Below are 17,057 nucleotides of genomic sequence, written 5' to 3' on the forward strand. Positions count from 1 at the left end.
CACTGACCTCAGGGAGGACCTTCTGATGTCAGCAGGCACTAAGATCAGGATTTTATGGAGAGGTTCAACAATCAAACGTTCCCACTTCCTCTCACTCTAGACCAGAGCTTCTCAATCTGTGGGTTGGGAACCCAAAGTGGGTGGTGATGTGGGATTGGCTTAGACTTGCTTAGGCCCAGACCCAATGTCAAAGCTCAATGGTTTTGGTTCTGGGGAGCAAGACTATGGTTGCAGATCTCCATTTTTGTTCCGTAGCCCCTGAGCTTCAGCTTCGCCCCATTCCCCCTGGCCAGCCCAGAATGGCGGGTCTTTGGCTTTGCTCTCTTCAACTCGACAGTAGAGTCCAGAGGCTCGAGCATACTCAGGCTTTGGTCCCCCTTCTGCTGTCAGAAGTAAATCATGGTGCAATGAAGTTTGAGAAACCCTGCTCTAGACTAGAGCACTGAGTGTAGACAAGGCAGCACATGAGGGCAATTCACAAATATGATTTAAAGAATTTTTTTTGTCAAATAAGACCTGTGATCAACATGAAACTTAGCACACTCTAGACCTGATATGGATAACAGTTGTCCTTATGTGCCTTTAGAATTAATAATATGCTGAATAAGATTAAAAGTATCATAAAACTTAACATCCAAAAAGCAAGCAATAAAAAGGGTGGGGAAAAATTCAGTGTTAAGTTTCTTTAAGAAATAACAACAAATACTTATTTATACTCCAGTCTTTGAGACAGGCTCAGATCAGAAGTGTGGCCAGTTGTGTCAAGCAATGCACATACACAGAGTTTGACAGTCCTTGCCCTGAGGAACTTATAACCTAAGGCTACATCTACACCACAAAATTAAATCAAATTTAATAAATTCAGTTTTAACCTCATTTTTACAAATTTGAATTTATGTCCTCAAATGTTCTGGAAATGCAACCCACCATTTCTGTGTGTTGAGTTACTGTGTCTCCATTGCCTTATCCAAATTTGACTGGGTGAGCAGTGCATTGTGGGTACCTATCCCACAGTGCCTTAGCCCTGTTGGTTTCCGGCAGGGTTTGTATCAATGAGTTATGGGGGGGGAAAAATGCCACAGTTGCTTGTTTGCTTGGTGTTTGATGTCACTGTCCCAGAATGCAAAGTGTCCCAGAATTCAGAGCACCCACTAACCACACGAAAACGAACAGGAGATAGCACCATTTCCTCCAGCACAGTGCTAATCTAAGTATGGATCCTCGAATGCTTCAAGACATTGCACAGCCTGTTACATCAACTTCCCAAAATGTCCTGCACCTTTCTTTTGACTACAAAGGGAGATGATGGTTGAGGATAATGATGTTGGTGAAGATTTGAAGAGGAAATCGCTCAACTACAGTCCAAGAATTCAGAAATGCTGCCTGCCCTGGATGCATTGCTAGCAGTGGAGTGGCAGTTTTAGACTCGTGAAACACTCTGGTGGGACCACATAGTTTTGGAGTAGTCCTGGGACAACCAGCAGTGGGTGCAGAACCTTCACACGTGCAAGTCCACTTTTATGGAACTTTGTGATGTGCCGGCCCCGACACCGAAGCACATCAACACAAGAAAGAGGCCGACTTTCACAGTTCAGAAGCAAATGGCAATTGCTCTACAGAAGTTTGAAATGCCTGACAGTTACTGGTTAGTGGGAAATCAATTCAGGGTGGGCAGATCTACAGTGGTAGCTGCAGTGTGGCAGGCAGCCGAGGCAATCTGTTGGCATCTCCTGAGGAAGACTGTGAACCTGGGAGATGTACAGGCCACAGTGCATGGCTTTGCTGCCTGGGCTTCCTAACTGTGGTGGGGCAATAGATGGCATGTGCATCCCCATCAGGGCTCCAGGCCACCTGGCCTCTGGGTTTACAACCAGAAAGGGGTACTTCTCAATGGTGTTGCAGGCACTGATAGATCAGCCGCATGCTGTGGGCAAAAAGATTCTCAGCAGTCCCTAGAACAGCCCTCATCAGGGAAAAGGCCGTGTAAAGTAGGGAAAACCAATGCTGAACATGCCAGCGTGCAGGACCAGGGTCTGCAGAGCCCACCAGCCACATGGTGAGGGGGAAGGGTTCAATTCCAGCTGCATGGATGGCTGGGTGGGGAGAGATCCCTGTAAACTGAAAAGAAATGCAGGGGCAAAGGGAAATGGGAGGGGAGAAAGCGCCCAGAGAGTCTGCCGGCCATGCAGAGGGGGGAAGACAGAGCACCTGCCAGCCATGTGGTGTGGAAATGCATTCCAAAGAAACGTAAAAAGGCAGAGAGCACGGCAAAGAAATCCAATCTAAATCCTCAAGTTTCTTTAGGTTGCCAAAGAAGACATCACCCTCCTAAGAATAGCAGACAGTGAAAAAGAAGAGATGCTCATCCTGTGTGAGCACAAGCCTGGAGAATTTGCCAAAATGCCGTGTGGTGCCATGATACCACATCGCTATCTTGTTGCCTGGCATGGTAAGGTATGCTATCGGGAAAGCCACAATAAGTCAGGACTGCCCAAAAAACCTTGTGGAAAAAATACTTGGAGTACATAGATGAGGCCCTCCGGGAGATCTCCAGAAAGATAATATTTCTGGGGTTGGAGCACTTAACACATTGTTCTGAGGGCCAAAGATCCATAGAAAACCTATACCCATACCAGTACCTATACCCAGCTGCAACCCGCTTCTAGCATTCAGAAAAAAATATTCACTAGAACAGCTGGGCCCTGGGGTCTCAGGGATCAGCATAGACGGGACTGGCTCCAGGTTTACAGTGAAGAGCTCTGGGCTGTAGGAAACAGCTTCCTCAGGCCCCTGCTGGTTGCCCCCATCCTCCCCTCCGTTGGTCTCTTCCTCCTCACCCCCCACCCCCAGCTCCTCTCAGCTCTCCCCAGACTCCGGAACAGGGTCTCCAGAACTGTCAAAATTCAGAATGGGCAACATGGTCAGGTCCTCCCCAAGAAACAAGTGCAGCTGGTTTCATAATAGTGGCAGGTCTTTGGAGATGACCTGGACTATCAGTTGGCTTCCCAGACTTTGTGATATGTCTGCCAGATTTCTTTCACCTTCACCTGGCATTGCGTAGAGTCTCAGGAGTCCCTCTGGTGCTCTTCCCATGCGACTTTGTCTCAAATAAGTCCACATTTCTCTTGGACACTCAGTCTGCTCACCTCTGATTCCTCTGCACAAATTGCAAGAAGATCCAGAATCTCCTGGTGGCTTCATGCTGGAGCTTTCTTGCAACTCTGAGAACTAAGCAGACTACTACCTGAGTGCTCATGATTGCAAGAGACGGCTACCAATTCAATGGCTACTGATGGGGTGTGATGCAATGGGTAAAAGAAATTTTAGCTACTGTGCACACCTTATACTTCCCAGGTTTGAATTCAAATTTGCAGGCTTCCTGTGGCCTACTTCCTGCACACCTGAGCTGTGTCTACACATGCACGCTACTTCGAAGTAGCGGCACTAACTTCGAAATAGCGCCCGTCACGGCTACACGCGTCGGGCGCTATTTTGAAGTTAACTTCGACGTTAGGCGGCGAGACGTCGAAGTCGCTAACCTCATGAGGGGATCGGAATAGCGCCCTACTTCGACGTTCAACGTCGAAGTAGGGACCGTGTAGACGATCCGCGTCCCGCAACGTCGAAATTGTGGGGTCCTCCATGGCAGCCATCAGCTGGGGGGTTGAGAGACGCTGTCTCTCCAGCCCCTGCAGGGCTCTATGGTCACCGTGGGCAGCAGCCCTTAGCCCAGGGCTTCTGGCTGCTGCTGCTGCAGCGGGGGATTCATGCTGCATGCACAGGGTCTGCAACTCGTTGTCGGCTCTGTGTATCTTGTGCTGTTTAGTGCAAGTGTGTCTGGGAGAGGCCCTTTAAGGGAGCGGCTGGCTGTTGAGTCCGCCCTGTGACCCTGTCTGCAGCTGTGCCTGGCACCCTTATTTCAATGTGTGCTACTGTGGCGTGTAGACGTTCCCTCGCAGCACCTCTTTTGATGTGGTGCTGCGCAACGTCGATGTTGAACATCGACGTTGCCAGCCCTGGAGGACGTGTAGACGTTATTCATTGAAATAGCCTATTTCGATGTCGCCACATCGAAATAGGCTACTTCGATGTAGGCTTCACGTGTAGACGTAGCCCTGGAGAGCAGCAGAGATGGAAGCGGCCATACCTAGTGGGTGACCATGTAGCATAGTGGGATACACTAAGGGAACTTCTGGAAGCTAATAAATTCAATTTTAAGACATGGTGTTTCTACAGTGGCCTATATTAGAATTTTTAAATTCAAACTTGACACTATATGCAGCCACTTTTGACGATGTTATGATATCAATATTAATGCTCCCTAAAACTGAGCTGATAGTATTTACAATGAAGACAGTGAAGTTGTAATATCAAGCTAACTGCCTTAAATTCGACTTTATCATGTAGTGTAGACATAGCCTTAGAGAGGACACAGTGAGTGGATGTAACATATAGGCTACGTCTACACGTGCACGCTACATCGAAATAGCTTATTTCGATGAATAACATCTACACGTCCTCCAGGGCTGACAACGTCGACGTTCAACTTCGATGTTGGGCAACACCACATCGAAATGGGCGCTGCGAGGGAACGTCTACACACCAAAGTAGCACACATCGAAATAAGGGTGCCAGGCACAGCTGCAGACAGGGTCACAGGGCGGACTCAACAGCAAGCTGCTCCCTTAAAGGGTCCCTCCCAGACACAGTTGCACTAAACAACACAAGATCCACAGAGCTGACAACTGGTTGCACACCCTCTGCATGCAGCATGGATCCCCAGCTGCAGCAGCAGCAGCCAGAAGCCCTGGGCTAAGGGCTGCTGCACACGATGACCATAGAGCTGGAGAGAGAGCGTCTCTCAACCCCTCAGCTGATGGCCACCATGGCGGACCCCACTATTTTGATGTTGCGGGACGCAGATCGTCTACACGTGCCCTACTTCGACGTTCAACTTCGAAGTAGGGCGCTATTCCCATCCCCTCATGGGGTTAGCGACTTCGACGTCTCGCCGCCTAATGTCGATTTCAACTTCGAAATAGCGCCCAACACGTGTAGCCGTGACAGGCGCTATTTCGAAGTTGGCGCCGCTACTTTGAAGTAGCGTGCACGTGTAGACGCAGCCATAGTAGGAAGCACGGGAGAAAGAGAACAAGAGAACCAATATGAATCTACTTTAATATAGGCCACATACATGCACAACTACATTTTGCCAGTTAGGGCCAATTCATCCTTGGCTGAACTCTTTTGACAGTGGGATGATTTTGAGCCCAATGATGTTAAAATACGATGCAGCTCATTTCAGTGACAGAGGAATGTTTTACAAGTATTTAAAAGATATTAGTAATTTATTATTCATTAATGTTCCAATGAGAGGTTGGTCTGAATTAAAATCCTGAGGGACTCAAACTTCTCAGCTAACTCCTAACTATATAATATGCTGTGCCAGAATCCTGGATGAGTAAATCCAATTTTAACATATATGTCATATTATATATTATATTACATTTTATGAGTTTGCTGAATTAGACATCTCTATGTCTCATCAAACATATAAAATTGTATCCAATAGAAATCTCTCTCTGTTTGACATACACAGGACAATTGGCAAACAAAAAGCACTACTCCCATATTCATATAGAAAAAGCAAGCTTGACGAAGTTACAGAGGATAAAATTATTTTTTGACAAAAGATGCCTCCAGGACTGCAAGTAGTTTCAATAATACCCAATGGCTTTCATTCTTTATTACTTGCTTGTTCATGCATCATGTTGATTTTTCTCTCTTTTCACCTGGGACAAAATGACAACTTCTGCCAATGCTCTGGCTTTTCCACACCATTGCTCACAATAATCTTGCATTAAAGGAGCCTTTCAGCTGCCAGCAATGAATCCCAGAATGGAGAAAACAAAACATTTTCATGCATCTTCATGGAAGGCAAAGAACCCTGGTAGAATTTCATGAATACTACTCAGCTCTTATATAGGCCTCATTCAGTAAGGTGATGAGTGCCCTCAGCTTCAACTGATGTCAATAAATGGGGTGGAGGATGCTCAGCATCCCACAGAATTGCCAACACACTGCTTCACAAATGTTTGGCCTGTCCTCCAACCCTTATTAATCTTCACCAAACCCCTCTGAGGCAGGATTTAGCTTAAGTACTGACATGTCATTTAAAATAGGGGAACAGCAGCAGAGAGGCTAAGTGAGCCACTCAAGACAAGAGAGTCAGTATCAGAGATAGGCTTGGCAGTCCAGATTTCTTGGCTCATGGTCATGTTCTCTGATCTCCCTATCAGGACTTCATGTACCTCAGCATCTCCTATAGAGTTAAAGCCGATCCTCAGTAAGGCCTCAGAAAATTGCATTGATATGAATATCCTGCAAACCTTCAGTCTCTATGCAGGTCGACCCTCTCTAGTCCAGCGCCCTTGGAAATTGACCAGAACTGAATGAGAGAATTTGCCGAACCACAAAGGTCAGTACTGTCAAGCAGCACTACCAACAGTTCCACTGCTTACTGGGCTCTTGGAAAACAGCTAAAAAACAGCACAGAGAACACTGAGAGCTAAGACAGGTGGCTGTAAACAAACTTTATGGTATCATGGGAAACTTGGCCACACCCATGATAAGTGGTTGCCCAGCTAACTAAAATCTTTCTGGATTATGGATGCATCCAGATGAGAGAGGTTCAACCTATATAAAATTATGTAAATTATTAAAATTGATCCTGTTGTGCTACGGACTGCACCTCTTACTACGAGTTTATAATAGGGTTATGCTGAGACCATCTGACATAGATATCAAACAACTATTACCATTGTTTTCATGGGGAAAGCTACAAGGAAAGGTCAACTTTCCTGAAATACCAAGGAGAGCAGTCCCCAGCTGACATTTGAATCTGGCTGCTGTCAACACCCCAAGGATAGAACAATGAAAACAAGATTACATAGCAGAATTGAGCCTGCTAATGTTTGCAAGCCTGTCTGTAATTTTCATGTAAAATTAAGCAGCCTTTGTCCAACTGGAACAAGCATGAAAAGGCAATTACTTCTTCACCTCAGAGCATTGGCAGAGCAAAAAAAAGTAACCTTCTGTCTATAATGTGATGTTTCTTTTCACAGTGATTATATTTAAAATGTATTTTTCAAATGTCACTGATCAATCATAATGCACCACAATGTTTGATTTGTTTTTAAATAAAAATATTATGATATGAGGGTACATTCCAGATTAACAAGCAACAGTGTCATCACCCTTCCCTTCCCACCCAGTAGCATTTCAGTAAGAGCCTCCCACCTGGGCCATTCACAAACAGTCTTCCATCATGCAAAATACTCAGAGCACAAGCATACATGTTTAACTGCAGCCTGCCAATCACACTTGGACTCCCACTAACCTTGGTTATACCGTAGGGTCACCCCAGCACAACACTTGTCTCGGGCTAAGGCTACAGTAGACAAAGTAAGTTGACCACCGATACACAATTCTAGCTGCGGCAACTGAATAGCTAGAATCGATGTATCTGCACTCAGCTAACTTGGCAGTCTCTACTGAGGATTGTCAATGGGAGAGTTTCTCCCATCGACCTCCCTTACACTTTGCGACTCACGAGGAGTACGGGGTCAGTTGTGATTTCATGTGTCCATACTAGACGATTGACTTTGAACTCTGGAAGATTGACCCTGAGAGGGTAAATCTGGTGTAGTGTAGACACTTCACAAGGAAAGCTTTATAGAAAGATTATTTCAAGAACATGTAGGGTGTGAACACAGGAATACGTTCTGTCACATTTATGTCCTAACAGAGACTGGCACAGCCATGATGGCATTGTCCTTCCCACCTCCTTTTGGTGCCATTCACAACAAGACCAGACCAGTAAATCTGGGACTATTGCACCAATGAAATCAGCTCTCAGGATGAAAGTTCCTATAGGAATCAATTCTGAGAGAGAAGGACAAGTGCTCTAGTGAAACACTTTTAATGGGACAACCTCTCCATATGGAAAATAGTATAGGGAACACTTTTACAATAAGGTCTTCAGACCAATGGAACACGCAAGTGGCTAAGCCCCAAATGTAAATTTTCTAGCTAGAAAGGAAATGGAAGATATCAAATCTAGTATGCACATGTGAAGTGATCAACAAAATACATTTTTTTTATTTAAATACTACGATGCACCACTGGAAAGAGGAGAACCAAATTCTGTTCTTCTCATGCCTCTGAACTGTCCCACTCAATCCAGCCGTGCTTCTTGGACTCAAAGGCAACGTCTACGCTAGCAAATTCTTTCAGCAAAGCAGGCCCCTTTTTCAAAAGAACATGCAGAGCGTCTACACACAAGCTGCACTCTTTCAAATGCCTTTGAAAAGAACACTGCGCTTCTTCCCGAGGCCTTCTTCCACTCCCCACCTAGGAAGAGCGCCTTCCTCCAAAACAATCTTTCAGAAAAAAGTGTGTGTAGACACTCCAGGGGCCCTTCTTTCGAAAGAACATTTCTCCACAGTGCTAGAGAGCTGAGGTGCGGAGACACCCCGCCCAGCATCCTCAGAGACCTGTGGTCGCTGCATGGGGCCACTCTTGAAGCTGCAGGGACCCTGAAGCCCCATGGCAGGAAGCTGAGAGAATGGAGGCAGCAAGCAAGTGTGCTGTTACAACCCACACTGTCCAGTCACCCCTGCGGTGCCTGAAGCCAGCATGTCCGGCACCCAGCCACCCTGCGACACCCAGGAGGCCCCCAGGGAGCTGGCTGAGGGGCTGCAGGAGACTGCCTGGGGCACAAGATAGAGGGCCCCGAATGGACTGAGCCAGAGCCCCAGGACCTCATGGCGGGGTCTGGCTAGATGAGGAAGTCCTTTGGGCCACCAGCAGAACACCCCCCACCTACCACTGACTAGCCAGCAGCTTGGCTGCACGAAGCTACGCTGCCCAGATTGCTGATCAGGTCAGGTGTAAAGTAAAGAAACTGCAGCAGGGACACAGGCAGGCCTGGGACAGTGCCAGATGGTCAGGGCAGGCCCCGGCCACGTGCCTGTATTACAGGGAGCTACATGGGCCCCTTGCCGGGGGACAGCTCCCACTCTGCACCCTCCTGGACAAAGCAGCCCCCGAGAGCCCTGATGCACCAGAGCTGGAGCTGGGTCCAAACGGGGATCAGCCCGGGCCAGCCAGGTCTGGGTCGGAGCTGGAGGTCCCATCTGGAGATAAGTCCTCAGACAGGGCACTCATCATCAAGGCCTCAGCATCCTCCAGCCGTGCCACTTCAAGCTGAGCATCCCCCAACCTCTTTGAGGGACCTCCAGTAAGAGTGAGGTACGGCGCATACTTCAGGATAGGTGGGGACACTCACCCCTGCCACAGCCTGAGGTGGCCCAGACACATGGGCAACGACCTGACCCCCGACTTCCCACCCAGGACTGTGCCCTCAGCATGCAGGCACACCTGCAGGTGACACCCAGCACTCGACCTCGTGAACAGTGCCACGAGCGGCATGCGTGTGTATGGTGGGCTTGGGAAGGGCAAGGCTGTGCCCACCTCACCCACTACCCAAGAGGGGACCCTGCTTTGCACAGATGACCGCCCTTGCCTGTCAGCCCATTCCCTGGGAGGGAAGGCGGGGGGACCCTGAAATGGCCAGCACAATCCCCAAGGCATCGCAGAGGCCATGTGCAGCACAGGCCACCATGCAGGGTACACATGCCAGCACAATGGGGACATCCCCAGTGCCCAGCAAAGGGCTGGGGGCAGCCACTCAAGGAGGACAAGTGCCACAGCAACCAGGGCCGTGATGTGGGACTGACATGTTGTGTCCCTTTCTCCTTCCATCCCTTACAGTTGCACCATCCGAGGGCCAGGAGAGCCTCAGCACACCCCTGGGGACAGCGAGCCCCATCCAGGCTGCTGGACCATGGAGTCCAGCTGTGAGGGCCGAACGGGCCAGACCACCTCCACCACCAGCACCTGGGCGGGCCTGCAGACAGAGAGCGCGTCGCAGTGGGCGGGAGGACAAGGCCACTGCCTACACAGCCACCCTCCGCCACCAGAATACACTGGCGGAACAACAGCTGATGCTGGCTGAGGCCAAGATGGCCTGGCAGAGGGAGAGGTGTGGAGCTGGTGGGCATGCTGCACATGGTGTGCAAGGCCCACATCAAGCTGCCAGTCAAGCCTCCTGCCCCATGTTCTCTTCCAGAAGATCTTCTTTGGAAAGACCACTGTAGTGTAGATGCAGCCAAAGAGTTTAAGGCCAGAAGGGACCATCATGATCATCTACTCCGACATTCTGCACATCACGGGCCACAGAATCTAACTCACCCACTGCTACAACAGACCAATATTCTGAGTCTTCAAATCATGACTCAACGACTTCGAAATATTGTGAATTCACCGATCCCTCCAGTTTAAACATACCAGTGACTGTGTCCCATGCCTCAGAGGAGGTGGGGAAATAAAAGAATCTCTGCCAACCTCACCCAGGTAAAAATTCCTTCCCAACACCAAATATGGAAGTCAGTTACACCCTGAGAATTTCAGCAACCCCCAAGATCCAAATGCTGCAGAAAGCATTCTTTGTAGTAACCCAGCACTCCCACCTAGTGTCCCATCACAGGCCACTGGGGATAGTTACTACTAGCAGTTGCAAATTGGCTACCTTCCATTGTAAACAATCTGGTCTTACCATCTCCTCCAAAACTTATCAAGTTCAGTCTTGAAGCCAGGTAGGAGTTTTCACCTCCATTGCCCCCTAGCAAAGGCGTTCTAAAAGTTCACTCCTCTGATGGTTAGAAACCTTTGTCTAATTTCCAGCCTAAACTTGTCAATGGCCAGTTGTTCTTGTGTCCATACTGGCACTTAAACAACTCCTCTGCCTCCCTGGTACTTATTTTTCTGACGCATTCATAGTTTCATCAGTATGATTTGGTTCAAACAAAAAACAGAGGGCAGGTTGTAAACAAGAAGCAGAAAGTGAAACTGACAGTGAACAGAAAGTGAAACTAACATGTCTCATTTCACTCTCTAAGTTGAGTGAAGAGCAAGAGTTTAAAATTTCATTCACTGCTAGCCATTCATATGGGTTAACCTTCCTTCACTTTTAATACACTAAGGCACCAGTAACAAATTAGTACATTTATTTGAAACAGATATTTCTCTAAACAATAACATGAATTCTTTGCCACAATAAATAATTGTATAAATAAAAACAAATTGTTCCTTTTTAGAAACTATGCGGGTATTATCTCCTCGTCTTTTAAATTTTTTTCTGTAAATTGAAAAAAAGGAGGAGAGGAAATCATAATGGCAGACTCCCAAAAAAAAAGTGAAAAATTAAAGTGCTACTCTCTCAGCGAAGATAAATGAAAAACCCCTTCACCTTCTTCTCATCAGTGGATTTGTGAGACGATTTTGAGAGAAAAGCCCTGTGGAGTTTTGCCTGAAGACAAAAACAGTATCTGGTCCTCTCTCTTCAAAAATATAATCAATTGGTAGAACAACTGAAGTGCAAATAGTGTTAATGAAAATTTTGAAAAGGGTTCTCTCTTTAACATCAAGCATCTCTTGCAGGCATTTAAGACATGAACCAGCCTAGCAAGTAACTGACAGAGCTAGAAAAGGGATATTTGCTCTGTACAATGTCCTGACAGCTATACCCAACGTACAGCAAATTCAGTTTTATATATGTGGCAAATATGCACAGCAAACTATGGTAATAAGAATGCTGATGTCATTTGGGAGAGTTTGAAATACAGCACATTACAGGAGGACTCCAAGTTGTCTGAATACAATTATCATGAATTTTACTTTGATGTGGCTCTTTCATTGTTTCTTTAAAATATTTATGGAAAAAATATTATGCTACAAAATCTTGGAAAAAAGGCAGCCTAATGGTATTTTATATGAAGAGCTCTGACATAATTCAGGCTCTATTTTGCAGGGAACTAAAAGATGGGCTTGAGGAAAGGGGAACAGAAACCAGAATGAGACTGGAGGGAGGAAAGAGAAAGATAGAGGGAGAAAGATATACACACAGATGGAGAGAAAAAATATTGAGAAAAAATACAAAAAAAAATCTAAAAATTGCTTTTAGATGTTACATCGCTATGTAGATACAAATATGTAACCAAACTCTAAAATCAAATATCAGTGACAGTTTCCATACGTAGCTAATTTTTGTAAGATGAACCAACTTGCTGTTAAGTTATGCTTGACATCAATGTATTACAACATTCGTTTGGCAGTGAATACACAACTGAAGTTAGCCACTCCTCTGATTTTCACTTGTTCAGAGCTGTCTGAAAAATGATTCTTTGGTGCTGAAATTGTCTCAGCTGAAAAATGAATTTTGTTGGGAAAGCCTGCAAAACTTTTTGCTATTTTTGAATCATGTAAGTGAAAAAATATACCTCTCACATTGAACTAAAAACGCTCACACTTGAGTCCATGCAGAGAATTCAAATAGGGCTTAAATTTGACATGTGACACATATACGGGGCAGAGCCTAAGGTGGCATAGATTAGTATTTCTCCACTGACTTTAATGACCGGTGATACTCATCTGCGCCAAATGAAGATCTGACCTATAAAATCCCTTTGGAAGCATGTCAATGGTCAAGAGTGAATTTGCAAAAGCCAAAAGCAACAAGCACCCCAACCAACATGTGCACTTCCTGGCTTTAAAAATAGCTTACCATTAGAATCATAGAACTGGAAGGGACCTCAGGAGGTCATCGAGTCCAGCCTCCTGCCACAAGCAGGATCAACCCCAACTAAGTCATCCCAGCCACGGCTACGTCAAACCAGGACTTAAAAACCTCGAGGGACAGAGATTCCACCACCTCCCTAGGCAACGCATTACAGTGCTTTAACGTAATATTTGCATATAAACTCTTTGCAACATATCTACTTACTGTTCACTAACATTTTCTCTGACATTAGCCCCTTTCTTTAAATTCCTTAATCCCTCTCGCTTGAAATTTTTTCCCAGTTACTCCAAGCCTTCTCTTTCTTTGCAATATCTGGAAAAATGTTGTTTTGTTGTTGTTGTTTTTCCATGTAAACTATTCCAAAGTAATGTCCCATCCTGTTTGAATGCTGAAGAACAGCTCCAAAAAACATTTGTTCAAATTCCAAATAGCTTTTCAGCAGAACCATGTTTGTACCCCTTATATTTTTTATTCACAAATATTTGCATAAACATTTGGGGAATAGGATTTTTGACAGAAGTGTCTGTATGTGTAAAGGAGCAGGGGTATCTGCATGCACACAAGAAAATTTGTTTATTTATCATTTGTTAATTCTAATTTTTGTTAGAAAAGCTTTAGTTTTCGAATAAGGGAGGAAAACGAATACCAAGTGATTTAGGTGAATGGTTACCACAAACAGCTAAACAGTTGAAATGAACTCCTCAGAAGCATCCAGAGGCTCAAATATTTTTGAATAAGCTATTTTAGAAGCACATAGGAATTCTGAATGCAGAGTCAGAAATCAGAATTTTTAGAACAGCTCTCAACTTTAAAAGTACTGAATTAATTGTACAAAAATTTGCAATTAATAATTCAAACATCTCTCCTTTCCAGCGTAGGTTCTGTCACTTTCATCAGCTTGTATTTTCCTTTTAAATGGGATCAGTGAACTTTTTACGTGAATTTGACAGATTCTAAAGTGAGCTACATGCTGCTCATCTCATGGAAGATTGCACTCACACCAGGCCTTTGAAGAAAGTCAGAAGCACAAGTTACTTCTGGGGAAATTCTGTCCGAAAAAATTAAAGTTTCTGCAACTATAAGTATGAATTCTTCATGCAACATTTTAAAATTCTGCAAATTTTATTTGCCAAAATAATGCAACATAATCACTCTGGTTTTAATTATTTTGGTAATTCACTTAAACCACAATACAATGGATGCAGAATGGCAGCGGGGAGCATTGGAGGAAATCCACAAGCCATCCTGTCTAACGGTATCAAAACAAAAAAGCAGTAAATTAGCACTTTAAAGACTAACAAAATAATTTATTAGATGAGCTTTCATGGGACAGACCCACTTCTTCAGACCATAACCAGACCAGAACAGACTTAACATTTAAGGCATAGAGAACCAAAAATAGTAATCAAGGTTGACAAATCAGAGGATTTGCTGCAGGAGAACACAAACTGTAGCAATGCTCTCAGACACCAGAAGGGAACCCTGCAGATACAGTGGTAAGCGGCAAGGAGACCCCTGCCCAGGGGCTATAAGCAACTGAAACAAGCAATTAGACTGGGAGTTGCCACTTTCCCCAGACAGGAGTGGAAAATACTTAAACCTACCACTATCCAGAAGCACAGCACTCACAGTGTTAAATCAGCTTTGTTTCAATGGCAAGAACCAAAATGGGCCAAATCAGTAACAAAGAAATCTAGGAGTAAACTGGGAAAGCTATACTTTTGAATTTTCATATATTTTCAAAACGAATTAACTTTGCTGCCAACGTTTCATCTACATTTCTTGCTTTTTACTTGATTCCATCCCATTTTCTACTCTGTAGCTCTCTTACACACCATGATTTCTTTGGAGGGTTCTTCATAAAATGTAGAATTAAAGGTACATTCCACAAAGCTATTGCAGAGAGAGACCTTTGTTACAAATGAAACAAAACATGCAGTTCTTCTGGGATACACTCTCCCTCAAACAAAATGTTACAGTAGCACAACTGGAAACATCTTGTGTGCTTTGTTTCTGAAACTGAAGCTATTTTTTCAAGGTTCTACAATCATTTGAAAACCTAATTGTCCAGGAAAAAGCAAACAAACCACACAAAATGATCTATGTCTAGCATATCTGGTGACAAAAGAACAATCCAATATAACAGACTGCTAACTGTTTTTAAGATCATTGCTACACATCTCAGAGCATCTGCATCTTCATTCATGTGGAACAGTCGAGCTGTTTCTGCCCCATTAAACACACTGACAGGGTTTACCATTTCCATGGGGGAAAAAAAGTTTAGATGATAGGTTTCCCCAGGGGAAAAAAATACACTTGTAACATTTTTAAATCAGTTTAATTTTCATACTACTCTTTTTTTTAAAAAAAAATATTTGAGATGCGTCAAGGAAAAAGTGGTCACTCTCTCACTGCCATTGCTATCTAATCATTTGACTTCAGACTGTGAAGCAGGTATAATTATACATATGTCACTTCCCAAATGTAAAGCTGAACTTTGACAATTCTGTTAAAGCAATTAAGAAAGGCACTTCAAACACAAGAGATGTGCTACATGAAGGTATTTTATGTACAACTTGGTGTTAATATGAACCAACTTTTTGTGTGTGTGGCAAACAAGGCCCCAACTGTGTAAACCCTAAAGTAGTCCTTTGAGGTCAGCAGGGCTGACAGCCACTGCACATCGCATAACAAGGGGTGGGAGGGGCCCAGCTCCGCACACCCAGAAGGGTTGGGGCTCAGGCAGTCAGTGGTGCTCTAAGGACAATTCAAAGGGCTCCAGACACCACCACTGCCACAGTAGCAGAGGCGGTCTTCAGGAGCTCAGAGCCCCTTTGAATCATCAGGCCCTGTGGCAACTCTCCCCTTTGCCCGCCCCTGTCCCCGCCCATAGCTCCCAGCAGTGGGCCTATCTGAGGTTACTACAATAAACACTTTCATATCTGGCATTCTATCAGCCGGAACGCTCAACCGGCATTTTAACCATAAGTAAATTTTATTTGTTTTCCATAAGTACAGTATAGTCACAGTAAATACAAGTTTACAGCGTACAGTACTACTCCTGCTAGTAAATAAAGTACTCTGCATATGTTTTGTTTTTTTGTTAATATTTAATCTTGTTTTTCTTTAGTACCTTGCATGGCTAGGTATACCTCTCTGTTATCCAGAATATTTGAATATCTAGCAACCTCCCAGTCCCGGGGCTGTAGATTACTCAGCTGAGTAAAGGAATAGAGCAAGTGTCTGCAGAATCAGTCCCTAAGATTTTAAATTTCCATTTAAAAACTTTAAAGGCAGAACTTTAGCATATCTTCTATTGAAAAATGAACAAAATATTTGACATGGTCTTTTAAGGAACTGTCCCTTTGTCGTCAGTTTTATAACAGCTGAGAACTGTTGACCAACAGCAAAGATTGCTTCTTCCTACTCTATTAATCTTTTTTTTCCTTAATTTATCCCTACATAGTCCTTGCCTAACTTATTAAATTTAGAGTTCAGTAAAGTTTTCTAGTGTGGGTTTGCTTGTGCCGGCATAAATACACACAGGCTCCCATTTTTCATCTATCACATGAACTGACATTTCTCTAGACAAAAGCAGTTTCTTAAGGTTTTCCAACATTCCTCTGGTAAAAGTATCTACCTCAGTCATTACAATTAGGAGGGACAGCATTTTTCATTAATTGTCAGTAAACAGTTTGAAAACTTCTTTCAGAAGCTGACGGTGTAATCTACACACACAAACACTTGTATAGTCATACCCCAAGACACACCCATTCGGGTTATGAGAATTCAAGTTTACGAGGAGTTTGATTTAAAACCCCTACCTCATCTTATGAGGCATTTCCTTGAATTTATGAGGATCGATTTCAATTTCGTGTGCCTCAGCGGGACGCGGACACCCTGCAGCGGGAGAAAGGCTGCGGCTCCAGGCAACGGCTGCCCGCAGCTGCAACCTGCCCGGGGCATCTCTCTGCAGCACCCGGTGGCGGTTTCCCGGAGCCCTTGGCCCAGCCTTTACCTGTGGCTGGTCTGGGTCTCCGCCTTGGCTCTGCAGCAGCGGTGTGCCCCAGCCCAGCTGGCAGCCGTGGGCTCCCAGGTGCTCCCGCGAGACGTGGCTGCTGGGCTCGCAGCCCATCCCGGCTCTGCCCCTGCCAGTCGCTCCCCAGGCAGCTAGGGGGCCGCCGCTGCCCACCCTGCGCAGTTGTGCCTTGGGCACCACTTGCCGCCTGTGGCATTCCTTTGCATTTAGCACCTTGGCCACTGCTGGTGGGGCCTCCCCGCCATGCAGCCCCACACGAGCAAGGCATCGCCCCTTGCCAGCTGGGGGCCTCCTGTACCTGCCTAGCTCCCCGCGCGG

At 45.3% G+C, this 17,057-nt stretch overlaps 1 protein-coding gene across 4 annotated transcripts in view; it reads right to left on the reverse strand.

The window, feature by feature from the left end:
- PLCL1 (phospholipase C like 1 (inactive)) overlaps positions 1 to 17,057 on the reverse strand; it is a 359,855-nt gene that overhangs the window by 64,739 nt on the left and 278,059 nt on the right. Inside the window, exon 4 of one of the 4 annotated variants that reach the window (XM_075001836.1) lies at positions 13,584 to 13,706. The exons of the other annotated variants lie outside the window; for them this stretch is intronic. Within the exon in view, the coding sequence (XP_074857937.1) occupies positions 13,680 to 13,706 (27 nt within the window). The 3' untranslated portion in view covers positions 13,584 to 13,679. Of the gene's footprint in view, positions 1 to 13,583; positions 13,707 to 17,057 lie in introns of those variants that run through there. 4 annotated transcript variants of the gene reach the window in all.

The sequence above is a fragment of the Carettochelys insculpta genome, chromosome 8, assembly GCF_033958435.1.
Source record: "Carettochelys insculpta isolate YL-2023 chromosome 8, ASM3395843v1, whole genome shotgun sequence".
NCBI classification, from domain to species: Eukaryota; Metazoa; Chordata; order Testudines; family Carettochelyidae; genus Carettochelys; species Carettochelys insculpta.